We start from the raw sequence: 20,495 nt of genomic DNA, 5'->3' as shown, positions 1-20,495 counted from the left end.
AGATTTTCAGAGGACACAGCGCAGTCCCATGGGACTCATGTGGGAAGACTGAGGTCTGAATATTTAACATAAAACCAGGTTGTCACAAATCAAGCCAGCAGTGAGGAGATATGATACTAGTAAAATTACTTTTGTGTGATTTGGTCTCCTCAGCTGACAAGCTTTTCCGAGACGGGATTCTATCTCTTAATAACAAACCCATTCTGTCACACAGTGCTCACATCATATCGCTGCTACAAATCAGACTGCCAAAAACGCTCAGATTCGAATGCCAAGCAGGAAGTGAAACAGATAATGATTGATCAGTACTTGTAATCTAATGTCTTATTTTCAGTGGAAGGAAATGAATATGGACCAGATGTGGTCCTGGTTTTAAATGTACTGAGTAATATGGGAATTATAAATGAGTAAAATGACTTTTTTAACACAATGACTTGGATTTGCATAAATCAATTACCTTAAATATTAAATAATAAATGTCCTGTCTCCTTCAACTTTGTTCTACAAAATTACTTCGATATTTTTAACTCCCTGCTGCAGAGCACATGTTGATATGAAGAGATACCAACAGTTTCAATGTGGTGATTACCACTGTCACAATAATTATTAAGGGGATGACTCCAACACACAGTGTGAAGGTGGTGTTATCTATCCTATCCTACGATGTTATCTGAAGTCCCATTTTCTTTCCAGGATGACATCTGCTCCTTCAGAATACATGCTGTATCCTCAGCTTCCGATTGGTCGCATTTCTCACATTGGTGTGTGGAATGAAGCACAAGTTCTGCAATCCCTAAATTTAACGTTCAGTCTCTTGCAAATACTTTATCTTTCAAGATCTTATAAATCACGATCTAAAAATCAAAAGTATTTATCTTATTAAATAGACGAACACATCATACCTACAGTTTTGGCCTGTTGCACATAGTAATAATCTGTAAGATCAATATTGCTTTTTAAATGCCCATCCACAGCACTCAGCACTGCTCTCAGACTGGTGCACAGTGCAGCTCAAACTGATCTTGAACAATTGTGTCAGAGGTGATGTAAGATCATTCTTATATCTCTGATGTAAGTGCTGTGCAGAGCCTCCGTGTCACTAGTTAAGGAATATAAGTGTCCTGCACAGGCCAGGCAGTGTGTCCTGTGTGGTGACCAGCTGAGGGGTTTCCCAGTATATTTTTCTTCACACTCCAGTTTGCACCGCTTCTTTCCCACTCTTTCCTACATTTAACCTGTGCTGCACATGCCGTGAGAAGGTCTGTTGTTGTGAACGAGTTCAGGGACAGAACTACACGGTGTCCCTGCCATCCTTACGGCCCGTTCCCCTGCGTGCCTCAAACCACAGCACCCAGACCCAGAGTCCAGCAGCGACAGGGACTCGGGACTCGGCCACACCAGGAACTGCCCTACAAGCCTGAGCCAGCAAATCATTTTTACATGAATGCAGGAGACACCAAAAGAGGAAACACATCTTCCTGAAGAGCAGCAGGAGCGATCGGGGCTGTGCACTCTAGACTGAGGGCCTGGGGGGTGAAACCCAGGTGAGCAGGGCACCTTCACTCAGATCACTCTGGTGCACAACTTCCTGCACAACTGTGTACAAACGCAAGTCGAATCAGCCAGAAAATTCACAGGGACTATTTGCAGTGTGGTATGAAAGGGAACCCTACTGAGGTAGGTGGCAGGAGAAACTGGTAGTCTGTGCAGTATCTTTCATTTGTAATCTGTAGATTTGAAACAGTGAAAAACCTGTATTTTACAATAAAGGTCTGTAAAATCTATCATTCTTATATAAAATGTTTAGTTTTGCAAAGGCTGCATTTACTACAATATTTTCTCACTTCTACTATTTTATCTTGTACTGTATTATTATCTGTGTGTGTTTTGTTAACCAACTACATCTGGGATTAACACCACAATAATATTTCTGTTGTGTCCATGACAAGGTACAGTAGCCCCCTAGTCTTCGTGCCTTTTACTACAGACACATACTGTATAGACCCTTCCTGTTGATCTGATACTGCAAAGTATTTATTTCAAACCCAGAGGTGTAAGGAGCCTCTGATGCACTCAGGATCTGAGTCTCTTATTTTAAAGAGACACAGTGAACAAACGAGCGCTCCCCAGTCTGAACATAAATCAGTGGTATCTCACAGTCCATCGTTCAGCTAAGTGTGGATGACAGCTTTGTCTCCTGAACATCAGTTTATATCTGAAGAACTGTGAGGCATCTTTCCATCGTAGCCCAGACAGCACTCTCCTATCCTTGCAACAGTCTCTAATCCACTTGCCAAACAACATTATGCCCTGTCAGCTCTATGATGGGAGTAATCTATACCCATAGGGCCACATGCTGAACTGATGCCACATGGATTTAATTAGATTGTCTTTGGCACTCAAGTGGAAAGATTATACTTGCACATTATGTCCAGAATAAGAGCTAAAACAGGTTTGCTTTTCATTTACTGAAAGGCTGAACAGGGAGGAGATAATGGCAGTTGCTATATGTCTTTATTGGTTATAAATCCACAGATCTTGCTCATCTTCCTTTCGATAAGCTTATTTAAATTCACTTTTAGCAGTTCTAAAATGCTTGTAACTGTCTCCGGCTGAATCATTCCAATGTGAAACTTATTTTGCCATTAGATTAAGCCGATATTCATTTTCAAGTTCATATTTTGTATCTGATTTCTCTTTATGATTCTGCTCCCTCATGCATGTTGAAGACTTCTGATTTAAAAATGTTTTGCAATATATCTGCAAATGACTAAATCAAATTCTGTGAAGATTATACTTGTACATTATGTCCAGAAATACTGAAGAGATGCCCTAGTGGCTTCTAGTTGCTGGTTACTATTGAAGGTAAAACTACCTAATGAATTCCACAAATGAAGGGGGTCCTCTCCTGTATGGAAGGGACTTTGGGAACCTTCTTGTATCCATAACCTAAGTACATGTATCTCAGGGGGAGCTGATAGAGTCTGTGCTGTCCAAAGAATCATCAGAGGAAATAAGAGAAATCAGTTCTGCTGTTCTCAGAAACATCAGAGGTTTCTCTCAGCTCCTCCTGGCCTGTTAAGCTGTCTAACTGGCAGAAGAGGGGAGCATCCATTTCTTTATTAAGATGCTTTCTGGGCAAAGGGTATTTGTTAGTGCTGTTGTCCAGATGAGATGGATTGGTGCTGTGCTGCCTGCACAGTTCATACACTAACAGCAGACCCATTAATTTTATGTAGGTGAGCATGTAATGGTTTGTGGCTTCCTGTTGTACACAGAACAATGACTGTGCAGCTGCTGAACAACTGAGAGAGATCAACAGGGCAAGCGATGATGGTAAATTATTCGTAATGTTGCTGAAGTATCTCTCTTGAATAAAGTAAAATGCTTCTACGCCACACACTAGTAGAAAGCAATCCTTTCCCGGCATCGAGGGATCGATGAAAAAATTATTGCTTGCCTGAGAAAACTACTTCAGGAAATGTTTTTTTTTTCATTTACTTTTGTAATTGATTAATGACAGAAGGCTACAAAATATATTTATCCTCTTTCCACGGTGAATTGATGGTGTTTGTTTTAAATAGCTGTTACAGGGGGAAAAAAAACAATTGTCTTAATTACTTAATCACTACTTAATTACTTAAGTATTACTATTACTGTGTACAGAGCATGCTCTGCTGAGGAGTGGAGGGAGTGGGGTTCGTGGCTCACTGTGCTGCAGGCTCAGACTGGAGCCGGTCAGTGCAGCTGGCCTGATGATCAATGCCCAGGCCCAGGGGCCAGTCAGGCAGGCCCTGCGGTCCCTTGTGTGAAATTCTGTATTCACTGACACTACAGCAGGGAGGGTGCTGTGACTGTGCCCAAGCAGAACTCCAGTGATACATGGTCACTCCTCTCTCCGTTAACTAACTCACTGACAGGCTGACATGCATTGCGCTGAATTAAAGAAGCAGCAGGTGTGCGTACCTGGAAGTTCCTCGTAGATATCTTCATCAATGGGCTCCGCAGCACTAGGAGCTTGTTGCTCCGCGATCCCAATGTCATCATAGGGATCCACGTCTTCGTCCTCGGGAATAATGCCCGACTCCATGTCTGTGCACAAAGACAAGGAAAAACATCTCCAGCTTGTTTAGAAAAAAGTATAAGCAGCACAAAGCAGAAACATATGCTGCTGACTGATGCCTTCCTCATTAGATACACCTCTAGTCAGTAGAGGTGTGAATGGGGAGCTGTGTCAGCACGCGTTGGCTGCACAGGAGCAAGTGAAGAATAATTCCACGCCGAAAAACAGTTTTGGCTGTTGAGCCTCTTCAGGACTTTTCCCTATTTAAACCTCTTCAGTCAATGAGAGGAGCAAAAGGAGAGAACCCCTCTCTCAGTCTTCTGTAACCTAGAATGCATTCTAATCTGCAACCCATTGGTGCAGGAAGGTACAGTAACTGGTTTGTAGGTGACAGCTGAGGACAAGGCACACACAAGCTAGACATAGTTGCTAACTCCCTTATCCTGGTGCTGTGGAAAGGCCAGTGTAGGCGGAGTAGCTGCCTGGGCACTGCCAGTGGAAATCCACACGTACACAGACACCCAGACCTTTTCCCAAACAATCTCCTGCGGGCCCATGCCAGAGCCGGCAAGCACCTCCAGAAATAAACCAGCCCACTTCCTGAGCACAGCGGTCGGTGTTTCACAGGGCTGCCAAACACTTGTCAGCTGCACCTGCTGGGCTCCTTTGCCCAGCAGTCTAGCGCTTTTATCCAAAACACATTAGCGGTGCCTTCACACAGATCATCACTGAACAAACAGAACCAGTGATACCAGCTACTGATAGACATAGCTCCTTAAAAGTCAGAATTAAAAATGTCAAGTGAACTTTAAAATGATCATAAGAAAGAATAAAGAAAGGCTAATGGCCTTTTTGATGTGGTTGTTAGACTAACTCACCTTTCAGCACAAACTGGATCTGCTCAACCCAGTCTTCTGCATCTTTCTGGGAGGCTGCAGTAAACTGGGACCACAGACAAGAGGACAGTCAACAGCCAGAATATCACACTTTCCTCATGTCACTCGTTCTTAAGATGCCATTACCTTCTGATTCCATGTCTTATGGCACTTTTTGTGCAAGAACGCTTCTTCTAAATCAGAGTTAATTTTGACAAATTTACATAATTGAAGTTTAGGATGATGGATCTGATCCTGTGATCAGCAGCTGTCAGCTGTCCCGAGGAGAAGCGTCTTCTCTCCGTCACTGTCACAGGGAGACCTGACGAGCGCAATTTGCCCTTGACAATTAAGAGACATCGGCGGTTTCGCTGAGACTGCTGTGTACAATTTTCTTAAAAATGTTCCTGTCAGGTTCTAACACTCCACCTGACAACTTAATGAAGTGGCTTTCAGCTGCAATAGAAACACGCTTGAAATGTATGAAACCTGCACCCCCCACACCCGCTGCCTGAGGAATACACCTCAGAGCTGAAGGAGCTGTACAGTGAGCAGCGCAGCCTGGCCGGGCCCGAGGCGGATCTGAAATGCATCTCAGGCTGCAAACCACAATGTGGGACCCGCACCTCAGACAAACAGGACTGGGGTCAAACTGTGCATCCTTGCCCCCTCCCAAAACTTAATAACTTAATCCCTTTCACCTGGCGTGGGGGCAGGGGAGGGGTGTGGGACAGGTTGTGGGTTTGAGCCCTGGCTGCAGACACTGCTGCTGTGCCCCAGTTGCTCTAGTGCAGCCGGCTGTATGAGTGGGGAGCTGCAGGTCTGGGGGGTAACATCCCACCTGTCCTGTGCTGGGGGTGGGGTGTGGGAGGGCTGACGTTCTCTCTATTTTCTGGTCAGGTAACTAAGACTGGGAGCCCGGTCAGCCACTGTGGCTCTGGTATGGACCTAACCTTCATTACAACTTTGTACAACACAAAACTTTATTTTTTCAGCATTAGAAGACAGGTCTTGCACCAGTCTTTATTATTCAGTTACACTGAGCAATGGACTAAATTTCACAATCCGCGTTCCCCGGTTACATTTTTTTCAAAACCGAACCTGTTTGACAAGCGCATCAATCACAGCATCAATTATGTAAAAATGCATGAGAAAGCCAGGAAGACCTTCCCGTCCACAAAATCTGGACAGATGGACTTTGTTGCGAAATTCAAGAAAGAAAAATGACACACATACAATTAGATGTCTATACACACCTCTTAAGATGAATCTTAATTTATCGTCTAAGGCTTTGCAAAAACTGCATGAAGAACAGACTGCCTCCTTATCAGATAAAATGTGCTTCTGAAAATGGCGATATGCAGAATATTTCAGTAACAGCTGTGCTTTTCCACACAAGATCAAAAACAACGTTCATAAAATACTCACTCTACCATGCTTACTTAATAATATACAGAATGATATTCTGCTTGTTAATGATGAGTATAGCAATAATGAGTTTGATAATTTCCCTACAAATATATAAACCGGCATTAAAAAATACAAAAGACATGCATGCAATTTCCACAGCACATCCCTATAGATACTCTCTTGCCGAGTTCATTTCCATGAGATACAGAGGGCAACAAACCTGATAGATGCGTTTGTCAGGAGCTGATATTTCAAAACAGCAATCTTTCTTGGCATCTTTTCGGAGGGTATTATTCATCTTGACTGTGTAGCCATCTATAGCAAATTCGCCTTTCTGCTGTTTGTCTGTGGGAGAGACAGGAGAAGCACTGCTCACCATTCTGGCCACTTTGGGAAGATGCAAAAGTCAGGAGCAACACTCCCCACGATCTGACAGGCTGTTCTCCTTTCTCTTCTAAACAACATTTTTATAAACAGCCAGTTCCGCTCACTGTTCACATTTCACACAAAACCAAGACCCTGCTCAATGTGGAAAACATCAAGGCCTTAGCTGGTGTCACTTAATGCTGGACTTAATGCTGCATTTTCTACTTAGGCAACACGATGGTTCAATGCAGTTCAAAAAGTACATCAAGAAAACATGAATCATACAACCTGTTTACTCTTACAGCTTTCATATTTTGGGAAAATTTGCTACTATGAAATGCCAACCTTTAATTTATAAGTTGCACAAAAACAATACCAAATTTATTTGATCATCTTGTAACTGAACAAGCAATGGTGGATAGGATGTGTTAATCAAAAATGTATATTTCTGAAAATCTAAACTTTGTCACAAAAGATTCTCAAATTACAATTTGTAGACATTTGGGGAAATGTGTGTGTTTGGATTGAGAATTAGTTAACAGAAAACAGAAAGGACAGATGTTAGTGCTCAGACTACAGTGATGCAATTAGCGGAGTACCGTAGAGATCTGCACTAGAACCACCGATCTTCCTAATTTACATCATTAATCTAGATTTTTGTGATTCTTAGTAAATTAGTCACAATTTCAGATGATACCAAAACAGGAGCATTAACAAATACTGTGGAGACAGAAAATCAAACTAAAATATCCAGTTAGCAAAAACAAACTGTAAGTCAGAAGGGAAACACTGAGCTTGAAGAGGCTCCTGAAGAAAGAGACTTAGGCAGCAGCAAACTGGTCAGAACTAGATGCAGCTCTTCTCAATCTGTCTTGAATTCTCCTTATAACTGCTCAGATGAAACAGACGTGGCAAAAAAGCCCATCTACAGAATTTTGTTTCTTTTTTGTCAAGGAGCTGTTTCTGAAAAGTAGGTTTAGCCCTTTCTGGGCAGAAGGTGGGTGAGACTGCTTCGCCACAGACATCGAGAATCTCCCCTGGGCTGGGCCAGTGCAGGACTGGGTGCCGTGCCCAGCCGGCAGGGAAAGGACGGGCTGTGTGAACACAAGCCGAATTTTCGGGATCTGCACACGCGGGTCTGGCACAGGACAGGGGGGAAACGTGAGCCACAGTGCGATCGTCACCACTAGACGTTACCCCTTTCACTCCCGTAGTAGTAGAACGTGTGGTTGCTCAGAGCACACCAGCGCTTCTGCCACTCGGTGCCGAAGAAGCTGTGGTCTGAAAAACAAAGACAGAAAGATGTGGAGAAACACCCCGGCGTGAATAAACATCTACTGTGTCTCAGGTACATCGCTTGCAAAAGATGGGCACCACGGATGAAAATGCAGCTCGCTTCAGCTCTGATTTGGTGTTTTAACCTTCTCTGTAACTGTGCATTTCAGTCAGAGCTTTCCCTCTCCCGCTCCTCGTCTCATTGAGATCTCCAGCCAGCAGCTCAGGGGGCAGTGAGTGTGACAGGAAGCGATGCCAGCAGCCGGAGAGAGCAGTACGCTCGGGTGAGTTTGGAGCCCTCTCATTGCCTCCCTTCACCTGCCCTCACTGCTGCCAGTCTTTTGAACATGTATGACTGAAGGGGTGTGGCCACAGTGAAGGGTCTGGTCAACATGAAGGGGTGTGGTCAAAGTGAAGGGGTGTGACCAGGGCGAAGGGGTGTGGCCAAGGTGAAGGGTCTGGTTAGTGTGAAGGGGTGTGGCCAGGGTGAAGGGGTGTGGTCAGGGTGAAGGGTCTGGTTAGTGTGAAGGGGTGTGGCCAGGGTGAAGGGGTGTGTTCAATGTGAAGGGGTGTGGTCAGGGTGGGTGGGTGTGGTCAGGTCGTAGTACATTACCTTTCCTTCGTTTCTCCAGGTATCCTGCCTTGAAGACTGAAGGGAGATCCTGAGCTGCCACTGCTGGGGACTGCTGTGCTCCTGCAATAGTCAGAAACATATACTCACGCAGCTGATTCCCTTACTGAGCTTAAAAGCCGCAAGACAAAGCAGTGTTTCAGTTTAACTTGCTCCTTCAAGCTGCACTGCTCTAACACACACCGCTTCATGGCACACCGAGACAGAACTCCACTCAGGGAGGAAACCCAGGCTTTACAGACATGCCTCATCCAGGTGCTCTTCCACTTTCCTGTTCAAGACAAAGAGGTTCTACATGCCACACAGTGCTTACTCCTCATAAAGGGGGGAGGTGCAGGCACTTTGCTCAGACTCTGAGAGAAGATCTATTTCTTCCACTACCAGCCGATGTGAAAGCCAGTGGTGCAATTGTTCAGCACAGAGATAGGGGGTTCAGAGGTGCGCTATTCCACAGGTGCACTGAGACAGCCCACAGACAGGGGCTTCAGAGGTACACTATTCCACAGGAGCACTGAGACAGCCCACAGACAGGGGCTTCAGAGGTACACTATTCCACAGGAGCACTGAGACAGCCCACAGACAGGGGCTTCAGAGGTACACTATTCCACAGGTGCACTGAGACAGCCCACAGACAGGGGCTTCAGAGGTACACTATTCCACAGGTGCACTGAGACAGCCCACAGACAGGGGCTTCAGAGGTGCACTATTCCACAGGAATTCAATTCAAGATGCTTTATTGGCATGACCAATGAGTAAATCACACTCTCTCTGACTGAGAGCAAGAGCACACAGTTCCAACCCAGAAAATGAACTTAAAATGTGCTTAAAAGCCTTCTGTTTAAGGAAAAATTAAAGTTATAATAAAACAATCTAACCCATTTTTTATTCATTATTATTTCAATGCAAGACATTCCAGTGTATCGCTAGAAATTATTTCAATTCAGTCTTATTATCCCCTGGGGGAAATTGACTATACTTTATAGTAGGGTCCAACAAAACAATAAACTAATAACAGACCAACATCATCAACAAAGAATACAATACAACAGTGCTACAGGAGATTAGAAAGTGACTTTACATACTTTACATTCTCTGAGAGTGAGATTGCAGAGGGGGATGGAAGATTTTCTGAGTCTGTTACTTTGACACCCAGGGACACAGAGGCGTATCACAGATGAAAGTCATGTAGATTCACACTCCATAATGCCCTTGGCCTTCTTTAGAACCACCTGTTGAGGTGTGGTTTATTTGATTTACCTGTAGGTTTATTTATTAGGTTGATTTTATTTGATTTTGCTGCTTATCTTTACTAATTTTCCCAACCTTTCACCATTAACGGAGCGGATGTCACCATAGCAGGAAATGAGACAGTACTGTATGCTGGAGCACTTCCGGTACTGCAGGGTGCTGATCTACTTGCAGGCCGTGTGGCACGTGGCCGGCTGGGGATCTGCAGGAGTGGCACCACAGCTCTTCCGCTCGCTGCCAGCAGAGCCCCCAAGCCAGGCGAGGGGAACCGAACCGAACCGTTACAGTCCAGCCCACTGCTGTACTCCCGGGATTCATGGGTGGGAAGCAGTTTCCTATACGTCAGCTTCATTTAGTACAAATTTAGGGAAATTACATTCTAGAAAATGTATGACAAATGTTCCTCTAACAACATCTGAAGAGACATAATTGCATCTCGACAGAATCTTTGGCCCATTAATCTTCGAGCAACCAAAGAAGCAGGATGGCCTGAATGGACTTCTCTCCCTCGTGAACTTTGTCATGTTCTTGTGCAGGGAGCCCAATATTCCCAAAACACAGTCAACGATAATAAGAGGAGGCTTTGCTATCGGGAAATGGGCTTTAACGTGTGATTGCTGATTAAAGCTGGCAGCTGGCTGTGTTGTGTAGAAGCTCTGAATGACAGCGAAGTCCCTGCAGTGGTGCTGGGTTGTTGTCTGGACATGGAGGAGGCCGGCCTGTCCTCTGATGGTGCTCTCATCATCGGCGATCAGCTTGTCCCACTACAGCTATACAATCGCATTTATATTATTAATCTCTAGAGCTTGTTATGTTGTAATAATTGTACTTTCCCCTCAAATGCACTTTTTTTTGTCTTAAAACATTTGCTTGTTACATAAAGAAGATTTGAGCTCCCTCCGGAAGAAATACAAGAATAATCTCCTTTGAGGATTATATGAAGAGAAAATCTGAAATACCCTCATTCCCTGGCAGTGTAAAACTGAACATGAAACCCATATATTACCAAAGTTTGTTTTACAATGATTTCTTGACGTTAGAAATTATAAGTGTTTTATACAGCATTTCTGCAGTGTCACTTTCAGCAGAGGCTAATAAAACACACACTAGGACTCTGATGTCTGTAGGCATAAATAAAGCATCAACAAAGACAGAATTCAAAATTAAACATAATAAAAACTAATAAGAAGGGATGAAGGTATTTCATTTGCGGTTCAGATGGGGATATGAGCACTATTAGCTGAGCAGCACAACTAGGAAAGCATTCAGGAGCAGGCAGATAAATCATAAAAGGTGACACCTCTCTTAGTGCCTGCAAATCAATCAAGATTAAACTGCAAATCACACTTCACAGTAGCCTGGGTGATACCGCTGTTTACATACCAGTATTCCAGGGATGTATTCACAGAGATGGAAAAATAAAAATAAAATAAGAGCCCCTGTATGTCTGACTTCCGTAGCTACAGATGTGAAGTAAAACTATTAATTGAGAATGTAATTTTGTATATATTTTATATCCCTCATACAGAAGGCAAATGTGTATTGGTATCTGGACATGGTAAAATACACATAATACAGGTGAAAGACAAAGAATGCTGCTTGATAAGAAGAAAAATACCGTGTGAACGTTGTCTTTACTCTGGATTTTCACCCTACTCTCCAGAGCTGCTGTCTGAAATCACGTCTGGAAAAATATCCAGAATAAATACAGGTCAGACATGTCTGTGTGACCATATAAGGTCACAGGTCAGTTCAAATGCCAGATCTTCAGCACTCTATCAACCATGTTTATACAGGCTCGCCGGCAGGAACTCTGTAACTAAACTGGTTTGAGGCACCAGGTTTTGACAACACTGCAACGAAGCCTTCATCAAAATAAAGACCAGATGTGTTTTATTACACCACTTCAAAAACAGAATCCGAAAACAGGTCACAGAGCAGTGATGTGTTCTAAACAAACTGGGTCAATACCCTGGATTAACAAGTCTCTCCTCATCCACTAGGATGTACAGCACACACAATAGTTTTTATATATGAAAAAATTGGCTATTACAGTGATGTTGCAGGGGGATACTCGTCTATTAATACAGCCTGACCTACAGTCCCGAGGATGTAATAACCTGGCTCCATTACAGCGCCTATATTTACGAGTGCACTCAAAGACAGGACCCGTGATTACCATGTGGGAATGCTTTGATCAGACTGCTCCTCCTGCCCTGTCTGTCTAAACACGGGGAGCACTGAACTGCAGCTGTCTGCAATCGAAGGCACTGGTCCCAAAATCCCAGTGATGTCATCTTGGCAGAACGCAGACTCTCTCTTACACATCAACTCTTCCTTCGGCAGAGCCAAGGCAACGATCAACAGATTTCTTTCCCCGGTGTATCACTTTACAGAGTGTGCATGGTGCAGAGACGCCACCACGGCAGCAGACTTCTCCTTTTGCCATCGGTGGAGAGCGAGATGTTGAGCTCAGTGTTAAACGGTACCAGTTCTGGTACACACACCTAGCAGAAGTGCTCACTGTTGTATCCTCCCCCTTCCCTGCACTTTCCTCCTGCCCTGATAGAGTAGGTGTCATGAGAGCACCCACACAGCACACAAGCAGCTCCTGGGCTTCTCAGAGCGCAGCCTCATGTCTGAAGGTGGCGCTGCCCTGGCCACCGCTTGGCCAGTGCCTGAGCAGGAAGCTCTTCAAAGTGCTGCTGGGCATGAGTGCTGGTTTGCTCAGCAAGCAGGGAGGGTGAAAATGAGATGGCCATTGACTGAAACAAGTGCATCCTCAGATTGCTGAGCTACTGGAAACCAAATAAACAATCAAGATGGGCCAAAGGCCGCCTCTCATTTGCAACCTTAAGTTTAAATATGTGCAATGCAGCCCCAGCAATCTGAATTTAAATGCTTACATTTAAACACTTCCGGTTCCCAATATACGCCCCTCACGCACTCCTTAATTTGACTTCTCTGAAGAGCGGTATATAACTATTACATTTGGAAGGACATAATTCAGACGTCGCAGTCATACACACTTCAGGGGAAGAATCTTTCATTATTATGCAAATTTAAAAGCTGCTACAGGAGGAAAGAAAAATATTTCACAATCGAATTATCTGCAAGGACAGTGAATTCCAGTGAGAGCGTGCCTGTCTTTCGACTTTAACCAGCATCCTGGACACGGCGCCAAGGTGCAAGACCAGATCCTCAGTTCCTGGGTGCTGTGCTGTTCCGATGTGCTAAACAAGCCACAGGACAGCATGACAGAGAGGGCTTTGGCCTGAAAGGACACAGGACACCAGCTGGCTCGGAGGTGAGGTTTACATGGAGAGGGCAGGAGGGCTTTGGGCCCTGGGCTCTGCGCCCTCGGGCACAGGGACCCAGGGGAGTCCAGAGGAAAGAGGGACAAAGTCTCTGTCTCTGCTTGGGATGAGCACTTCAGATTTCTAGGTTCTCGAGTACTCACTCCCCACTCAACGTCCAAGTGTAATGACAGGTCTCAAACCGAATGGCAATTCCTTAATAACAAGAAATAGGTTTATTCAATGCTGAAAAAAAGAAGAGAGAAAAAACACAACGTTTCGGCCGTGGAGCCTTCTTCAGGTGGCCGATATTTACTCAAAGTGTTGTGGGAGTGGGGAACAAGCTACCCTCCAGCTTCCTTCAAGCTGGGCGGATGAGATTGACAGATCAATAAACTACTAACTATGGAATGAGCCTGATGGCTTCCTCTCATTTGTAACCTTTCTTATTCTTTACACTCTGATGTAGCAAGAGTTCCTCGATCACTCAAGCCGGGCTTCCGAATTAACCTTCTAATGGATGCAGTCCAGTCCCATCTACCCAAGATAATCCCTCTTTAAACTGAAAGACTTTCAAGCTATGTTTTTGTGCCACTTTAGAAGAAATCAGTCTTCATACTTCACCATTAGATCCCTCGTTCCAATGTGCTTAAATCAATTTTCAGTTCCATTTATTATTCTGTAGGGAACTGCGAGTGCTGTCCCCTCGCCTCCTTTGCGCAGATCTGCGGTTTGACAGCTGAGTGCAGATGTGTCACCAAGCACAGCGAGCCATGCAGTGAAATATCACTTCTTATTTAAAACCTGATCACCTTTCCACAGCCCTCTGACAAGTACCACCAGAAAAACTACTGTAATGAGTATTATTTCACCGATTTATCAGTGTCATGTTATCGCTGCCATTTAAAAGTACACTGTCCCCATCTTCATTAGTACTAAATAAATTCTAAATAAAATGTGGAATGATTTATTAAGATCCGATCACTGGGTAGTATTTCACCTGAATGTAACATCTGACAACTAAGTTTGGACTTCCTTCTACGAGCAGCAAATTGAAATTGAGGTGAGGTGGTGTAACAGGCCCCTGTGGGAGAAGAGCAGCAGAGCCAGGCCATCACCCTGCAGATAGCGGGCACCTCCTTCCCCTCCTGCTGCTCCTCAGACTTTCTTATTTTGAAAGGAAGAAAAGACAAATTCTCAAGTCCCACAAACAAACCTCATACTCCAACCTACGAGTCCAAGCCAGCTCTAAAACTAATTGTTCCTTTCAGCACAAATCAAATCCCGGAGTAACAGTTTAGCAGATGAAAAATATCCCCTCCTTTTCTACTGGTCTGGGGAAAGGGGTTCCTCTGTGACAATGTTTATCTATATTAATTCACAGGAAAGTGAAGACATTCCAATGTTAGCTGTAGCTAGAAAATCTTTATTCCCAGTTTACCTAGTTCTTCCCATTTATTTTTAAACATTAGGGTAAATAACACATTTTGTCCTGGATCTCTGTTGCTTGTGTTTAAAGCATGATAATATGCACTTCCATTGAACTGCTCACAGTCATTGGCTCTGCCAGGCAAAACGGGAAAAAAAAGAGTTGAATATGAGAAGGGCAATCCATCTTCACTGACTTTATAGGATAATTTAAAAGTGAATCTGTCACTTTTTGACAATAAAATTAATTATTAATGTAAATGCTATACACTCCTCATACAGCCTGTGCAAGTGTTCTGTCATTTTTCTGAGTTGCGGATTACTAATCAATATTTGTAAGAGTGGGCTAATCCTTTATGAGATCGCTGGCTCAATGATTGAAGAGTTTGCTCAATCTGCGCAGTTAATCCCTCTTCATCTGGCTGGGCCTTTATTTATTCCAGCCACTGCAAGAACCGGCGATGGCAGATTATCACATCTCAGCATGTGCGCCGTGCCTTGACGGGTGACACAGCGCATTACTGTCAGGGCAGGCTTGTTAAACACCGGGCCTGTCTCTGGCTAAGCCTGCAGGCAGCACTGACACATCCACATTTATAAAACACAATTACCAGGCAAATTAGCCTCTAATCTGCAAGCCATCTACTGCATTTATATTGCACAGTGACCCTAAATTCATCAGTCGGGGCAGCAGTAGAATCTAGGGACCAATTTAATTTTCATTGATTGCTCTTTCGCTTCCTTATTTCTTCCCTTGACTCTTTGCTAGTAGGACTTTTATTGCAGTTTGTTGTGCTGGGTGCTAATAGAATGCTAAAAAAACCTCATGAGGAATGGAGTACCTCCATTTGAATTGCTCATAAACAGGAATACAGAAACGTCACCTCTCTGCAATGCAATCTGAGTAGGTTTCACACACACCTTAACATGAACATGCCAGGTTTTCAGACTGCTTTCTGAAGGTGCCTAGAATAGTGATTTAAATAAAGCAGAACAACTTGCATGTCTTATATCTCTGTGAATCAACTTAACTGCACCATATATTTTAATAAAATTGTATGACCACAAGACTATATTGAACAGACACAAAAATTGTATCTTTACAAAGGTCGAAGTCCTTGACTCTTAATGATGTTCTTCACATAGCTTTCTAAAGCCTGACCAGATTGGAGATGAAAAACATAGACCCAACAAAGTTAAGTTACTTTTGTGAAAAACTAGGAAGCACTGTTCCTGAAGTATTTCAGCTCACCGCTGTCTCAAAGTTAGGTCTGCCCTAGAACTGAGTCTGCTGTGATTAAAATAGTCTGTACTTGGCCTGCATACTGCCTGATGCGTATTCACTGATTTGACTTCACTGGCTCATTACACTGCCAAGAACAAACTTTCACGTCACTTTGCATGCAGTATAAGTTGAAAGCAACGCTGTAATTTATTTTACACTATAAAACATGGATTTAACAAAGAAATCAAATCCTCACAAATTGTCATTACTTCTTCTGAACTGTTCTGTCTTCCTGTAAGATTTTCTATAGTCCACCTTACAACACTTTTAAAAATTATACTTTTTATTATACTGCTATACAAAAGGGCAATTCCTCAAAAAATAAATGTGGGAAATATACTGTAATTTATTTCAATTCTTAATTTACTTATAACAAACAAATTTCACATTATTCTGAAAGACTTTCTCACATTACTGGAACTCTATAGTGAACTGACCACATACACCAGCAGCACCAGTCCCACTGTGAAAACCAACCCAGACACCAGAAGCACCAGTCCCACTGTGAAAACTAGCCCACAGATGCTAATTGCTGTGTTTTTTAGATGGGTCTGAAATTTACAGTGCTGACTGTTTAAACTGCTGGTGCCGTCTACTCTGTTTCAAAACGGTGCCAGTTCACAGCAGTGCCTTAATTGTTCCGGTTATGCAGTAAATATCCTTTATTTAGATGATGCCCTACAGATCTGACAGTAATGGAAATTTCTGAGCCTGGACAGTATTTTTTCTTTCTGAATTGTGTGACAAGAACTTGGCATCAACCTACAACATAACAGACCTTTAATCCACAGAGGTACAGAAGAGAAAAATCAACAACTGTTGCAATGCTTAAGGATGTAAAGGTCTCCCTCACCTATTGTCTGACCTGTCAAAAATATAGAAGGAAATTACAGCAGAGCTGCACTTTGTGGCCTTTGGTGGAGGCACTCCGTAGTATAATTATCATTACATCCTATTGTCGGTGTTACAGCTTGCTCACTTCAAAAGCAGAGGAAGCCACACAGGATGATGCTAACCCCTGAGCCGCTCTGGCAGTCGCACTGTAAGATATATGGTTAAAAAAATACAATTCAGCACGTTGAGGTATTTACCACCCTGTGTCACATGGGTCACTATACAGTAACTTGTGCAGTTCATCAGGAAACCACAAGCTTTCAGAAGTTCCCTGCTAGTGGGTAATCCGTCTCCTCCACTCGGGGCTGGTGATAGCTGACCAGTCTGCTCTGCTCTAGGGTAGGGTATATATTACTAGGGTATCAGGGGGTGACCTACCATGCAGGCTGGCGACAGAGCTGACTGGACAACAGCTCAGGCCCCCTCTACATGGACGTGCTACTCCTGCGTGTGGTCCGTTCGCAATGATGACCCTAGGACAGGTGTTAATAAAAAGTGGTGCTATAACCTTTTATAAGGCACACTGCTATGACTCCACAGAGTCAGGAACTGTCTAGACAAAAGGGGTTTATTGCTGCATGATAAGTTCATCTTCTATAAGGCAACTAAGGACCATGTCTCTACAGAAGCAAAAAATATCCATTTCTAAGTGATGGGGTGCATGCCTGCAGTTCAGCCGCCAGAAGGTTTTGAATTTTGATGTTTCTTTCTCCTGAGAGAGCGGAGCAGCAGGGGTCACTGGGGCTGCTGGGCCCAGAGCTCACGACTCCAGCCTGGCCCGGCCAGCAGGCAGCAGGGCATCCCGTCCTGTGCTGTCCTCCCTGAAGCTGCCCGGGCGCCTGACTAACAGCGCAGTCTGAGTGCTGTGTGTGTTTTCGTGAGTCTCACGCTGCGCTGAGCACACCTCAATGTGTTAATACCACACAGAGACCTTCTCTCTCATTTTTCTTTGCAATTCTAAATGGTTGAATACAAGGTTTCTCCACCACTCAAGAAATATGGACAAGTAGGGAATATACATAAAATTATCACCCCTTGAAGTTTTGCATCCTGCTCATACCTGCTGAGCAAAGTATTTCAGTGTGCAGCTGCGCACTCTCGGTGACCCGCAGTCCCTAATGTGGAACAGCAGACAGCGGAGGCTGATTGTCCACGTGTCCTAAGTCCCGCTGAACACGCAGAGGTGCAGGGTCTGCCAGGGCACAGGCAATATTATCAGAGCTCTTAGTTATGCATTCCACAGCTGAGCTCTCTCTCAGCTGGTGCAGCAGGCTGCTTGGCTATCCTTGTTCTGTAGGCAATTTGCAACAGGTTACAAAACTAAAATCATGTACATTTTGTTTGTAGAAGATGTTTTTGAAATTATTATTATTATTATTTACTGAGCTGGGACAACATACCTGTACAGTGTTTACAGAGTTTTACACATTAATTATTTGTTGCACTTATACAAGCAGATAAAAATTACATTTTAAATGGTCAAATATGTCGTAACAGTAAAAAAAAAACAGCGATTTCCTTCCGACTGCAAGCTGAAAATTTTCAAAAACTGAATATCTACTAGTGAAAGGAAATATTTGGTTAGAAATCACAGCAAAGAGTGCTTCAGAAAAAATCTGCTTTGGAAAATACACAGCAAAATACAAAATTAAAGAACAGGCTGTGTTGCTGTGAATGGAAGCAATATAAACAAGTGAAAGAGTTACTGTAGCTCCCAGGCCTGAGGCTCTTTCTCGGGCTGGTCTGGTGCACGTGATCAAGGCTTCTCTGCTCTGACCCTCTCAGCGGTCTTTGCTCAGGCTGCAGCTCTTACTGCTGTTGCCTCTTCAGAGCTGCTGACACTGCAGTAGCTGCAGGTTTCCTCAGGGGTCAGCTTGCTGAACTGCACGTACTGTATGTGGCATAACTGGCCTCATTGCATCATCTCTCCTGAGACAGAGATCGTATCTGTGTCCTAAAGCGAACTCAGATACATTGTGATATTTGAGGAATGCTGTGTACAAGGAGATAGGCCTTTTACATAGCATTCCTACTCAAGAGGAACTTCTGGGCCAACAAGCAAAATCTCAGAATCTTTTGATCTATTCTGTTCTGAAGCCTAAAGCAATTCCCACACACCTAAAGCACAAATACAGGAATGCCTGATTTGTGCTTTAGATTTGCACTATACAGATGTGAGAATAACACTGAATGGATTTAACACAACACCTTATAATATTTCCCTGTATATATATTGAGCTTTTCATTCCATCCCACAGGATGCTGTATTTACTTTGCTTTGTCAAAGGGGATAAATGATCTTAATGGGAGTTATTTAGGTCCATTAAGTGATTTAAAAATGCATGATTGCCCCTTGGAGGAGTGCTAAGTAGGCATTGCAGATTCTTAGAATATTAATTTAGTCTTTTAAATACACTACCAGAAAATACTTTTCTTTCTGCTACACCATCTCAGTCCCTTCCACTGATTTATACTGGAATAACACAGAAGAAAGATCTGCAGCGTCTGCTGGTTGCTCTCTGACAGGGTTAAAGAATAGGAGTTAATGTGATTTTGAGTCTCCAGGCAATATGCCACAGACCAGTTTATTAAGTGTATTCTGCTGTTCTTCCACATGGTAGCACTGTACCATAGAAGCACAGCTCCCGATGGAATACTAATAACTACAGAAATATATGCACAAAACAGCTGTGCCATCCTCATGCATATTCAGACACACACAGGAGTCCCAAACCACAGACGGGAAGTAAAAAATGATGCCGGATACACAGGTGACCACAGGTTAACAACGAGGTGGACAAACCTGATCCATTCTTTCACAAGAAAATAAAACACTGTTCCCCCTCTTCCCCACCCAGGGGAGATGTTTTACCTGTGGTGAACAGTTTGTGCGTTACATTTGGTTCGATTAGAAAGCAGATCAATACAGTGCAAATCACGATTGACACAAAACAGCCACTGTATCTTAGATGTCTTAAATCACCTGGAGAACGTATTGGTCATCCCGAAAAGTAATTACTGTAGGTTAAAAAAGCAGCCCAATGCTTGTTCTTCTTGAATCAAGGTGTAAATAAAATTCAGAAATAACAAGAAATTGATCAAATGATCTTCAAACGAGAAATACAAAATGTCAGGACTTAGTTGACAAACTCCTTTTATGCATGCAATACACACTAAAAGGCAAATGGGAAAGACTCTTCTGCTTCAAATGATACCACAGCCCTTTCTGCAAAGTCCCACAGCAAACACAGATCCCACTCAGGCCTTTTTTATCCTGCGTATGATGTGTTGACAAGTGTTCTAAAACTTTCACTTCACACCATGGAGAGTTACTTGTCGTGTGTGCGCTACTGTATTTATAGAGCAATCGTTTCATTAGTGTGTACGTAAGGATGCTGCACTACTGATTATTTTTACTCGTATAACCACACACAAGAGATACGAAGAGAAGAAGAGATGTCATACAGTATGTCAGACGTACAAACTAGAAACGAGCTTCCCTTGTCCGCTCTAACTGGGTCTTTTAGTAGGAGCTACGCCTTCATGTTTTCCATCTGCATCACAAAACAACATCAATAAGCATCATCCATGACCACACACACTACAGCTCCTTGCAGCCATGCCAAACGGCCGAGTGCCCTGAGTGTTGCTACATTGCATCTCGAACCTCTTGTTTTTTAACATGTTTTTGGCTACATCTGAACTCTGCCAGGGTGGCTGATCA

General features: G+C 43.5%; 1 protein-coding gene across 2 annotated transcripts in view; it reads right to left on the bottom strand.

Annotated features, from left to right (window-relative positions):
• skap2 (src kinase associated phosphoprotein 2) overlaps positions 1-20,495 on the bottom strand; it is a 66,597-nt gene that overhangs the window by 23,254 nt on the left and 22,848 nt on the right. For both annotated transcript variants that reach the window (XM_088600328.1, XM_088600327.1), the window contains exons 5-9: positions 8,603-8,683; positions 7,912-7,995; positions 6,569-6,693; positions 4,942-5,005; positions 3,967-4,092 (exon numbers count right to left, since the gene is read on the bottom strand). In XM_088600328.1, the coding sequence (XP_088456454.1) occupies positions 3,967-4,092; positions 4,942-5,005; positions 6,569-6,693; positions 7,912-7,995; positions 8,603-8,683 (480 nt within the window). The remainder of the gene's footprint in view (positions 1-3,966; positions 4,093-4,941; positions 5,006-6,568; positions 6,694-7,911; positions 7,996-8,602; positions 8,684-20,495) is intronic.

The sequence above is a fragment of the Lepisosteus platostomus genome, chromosome 12 (assembly GCF_059453375.1).
Source record: "Lepisosteus platostomus isolate fLepPlt1 chromosome 12, fLepPlt1.hap1, whole genome shotgun sequence".
NCBI lineage: Eukaryota > Metazoa > Chordata > Actinopteri > Semionotiformes > Lepisosteidae > Lepisosteus > Lepisosteus platostomus.
Note: the sequence above shows the minus strand (reverse complement) of the source record. Positions and strands in the feature narration are given on the sequence as shown.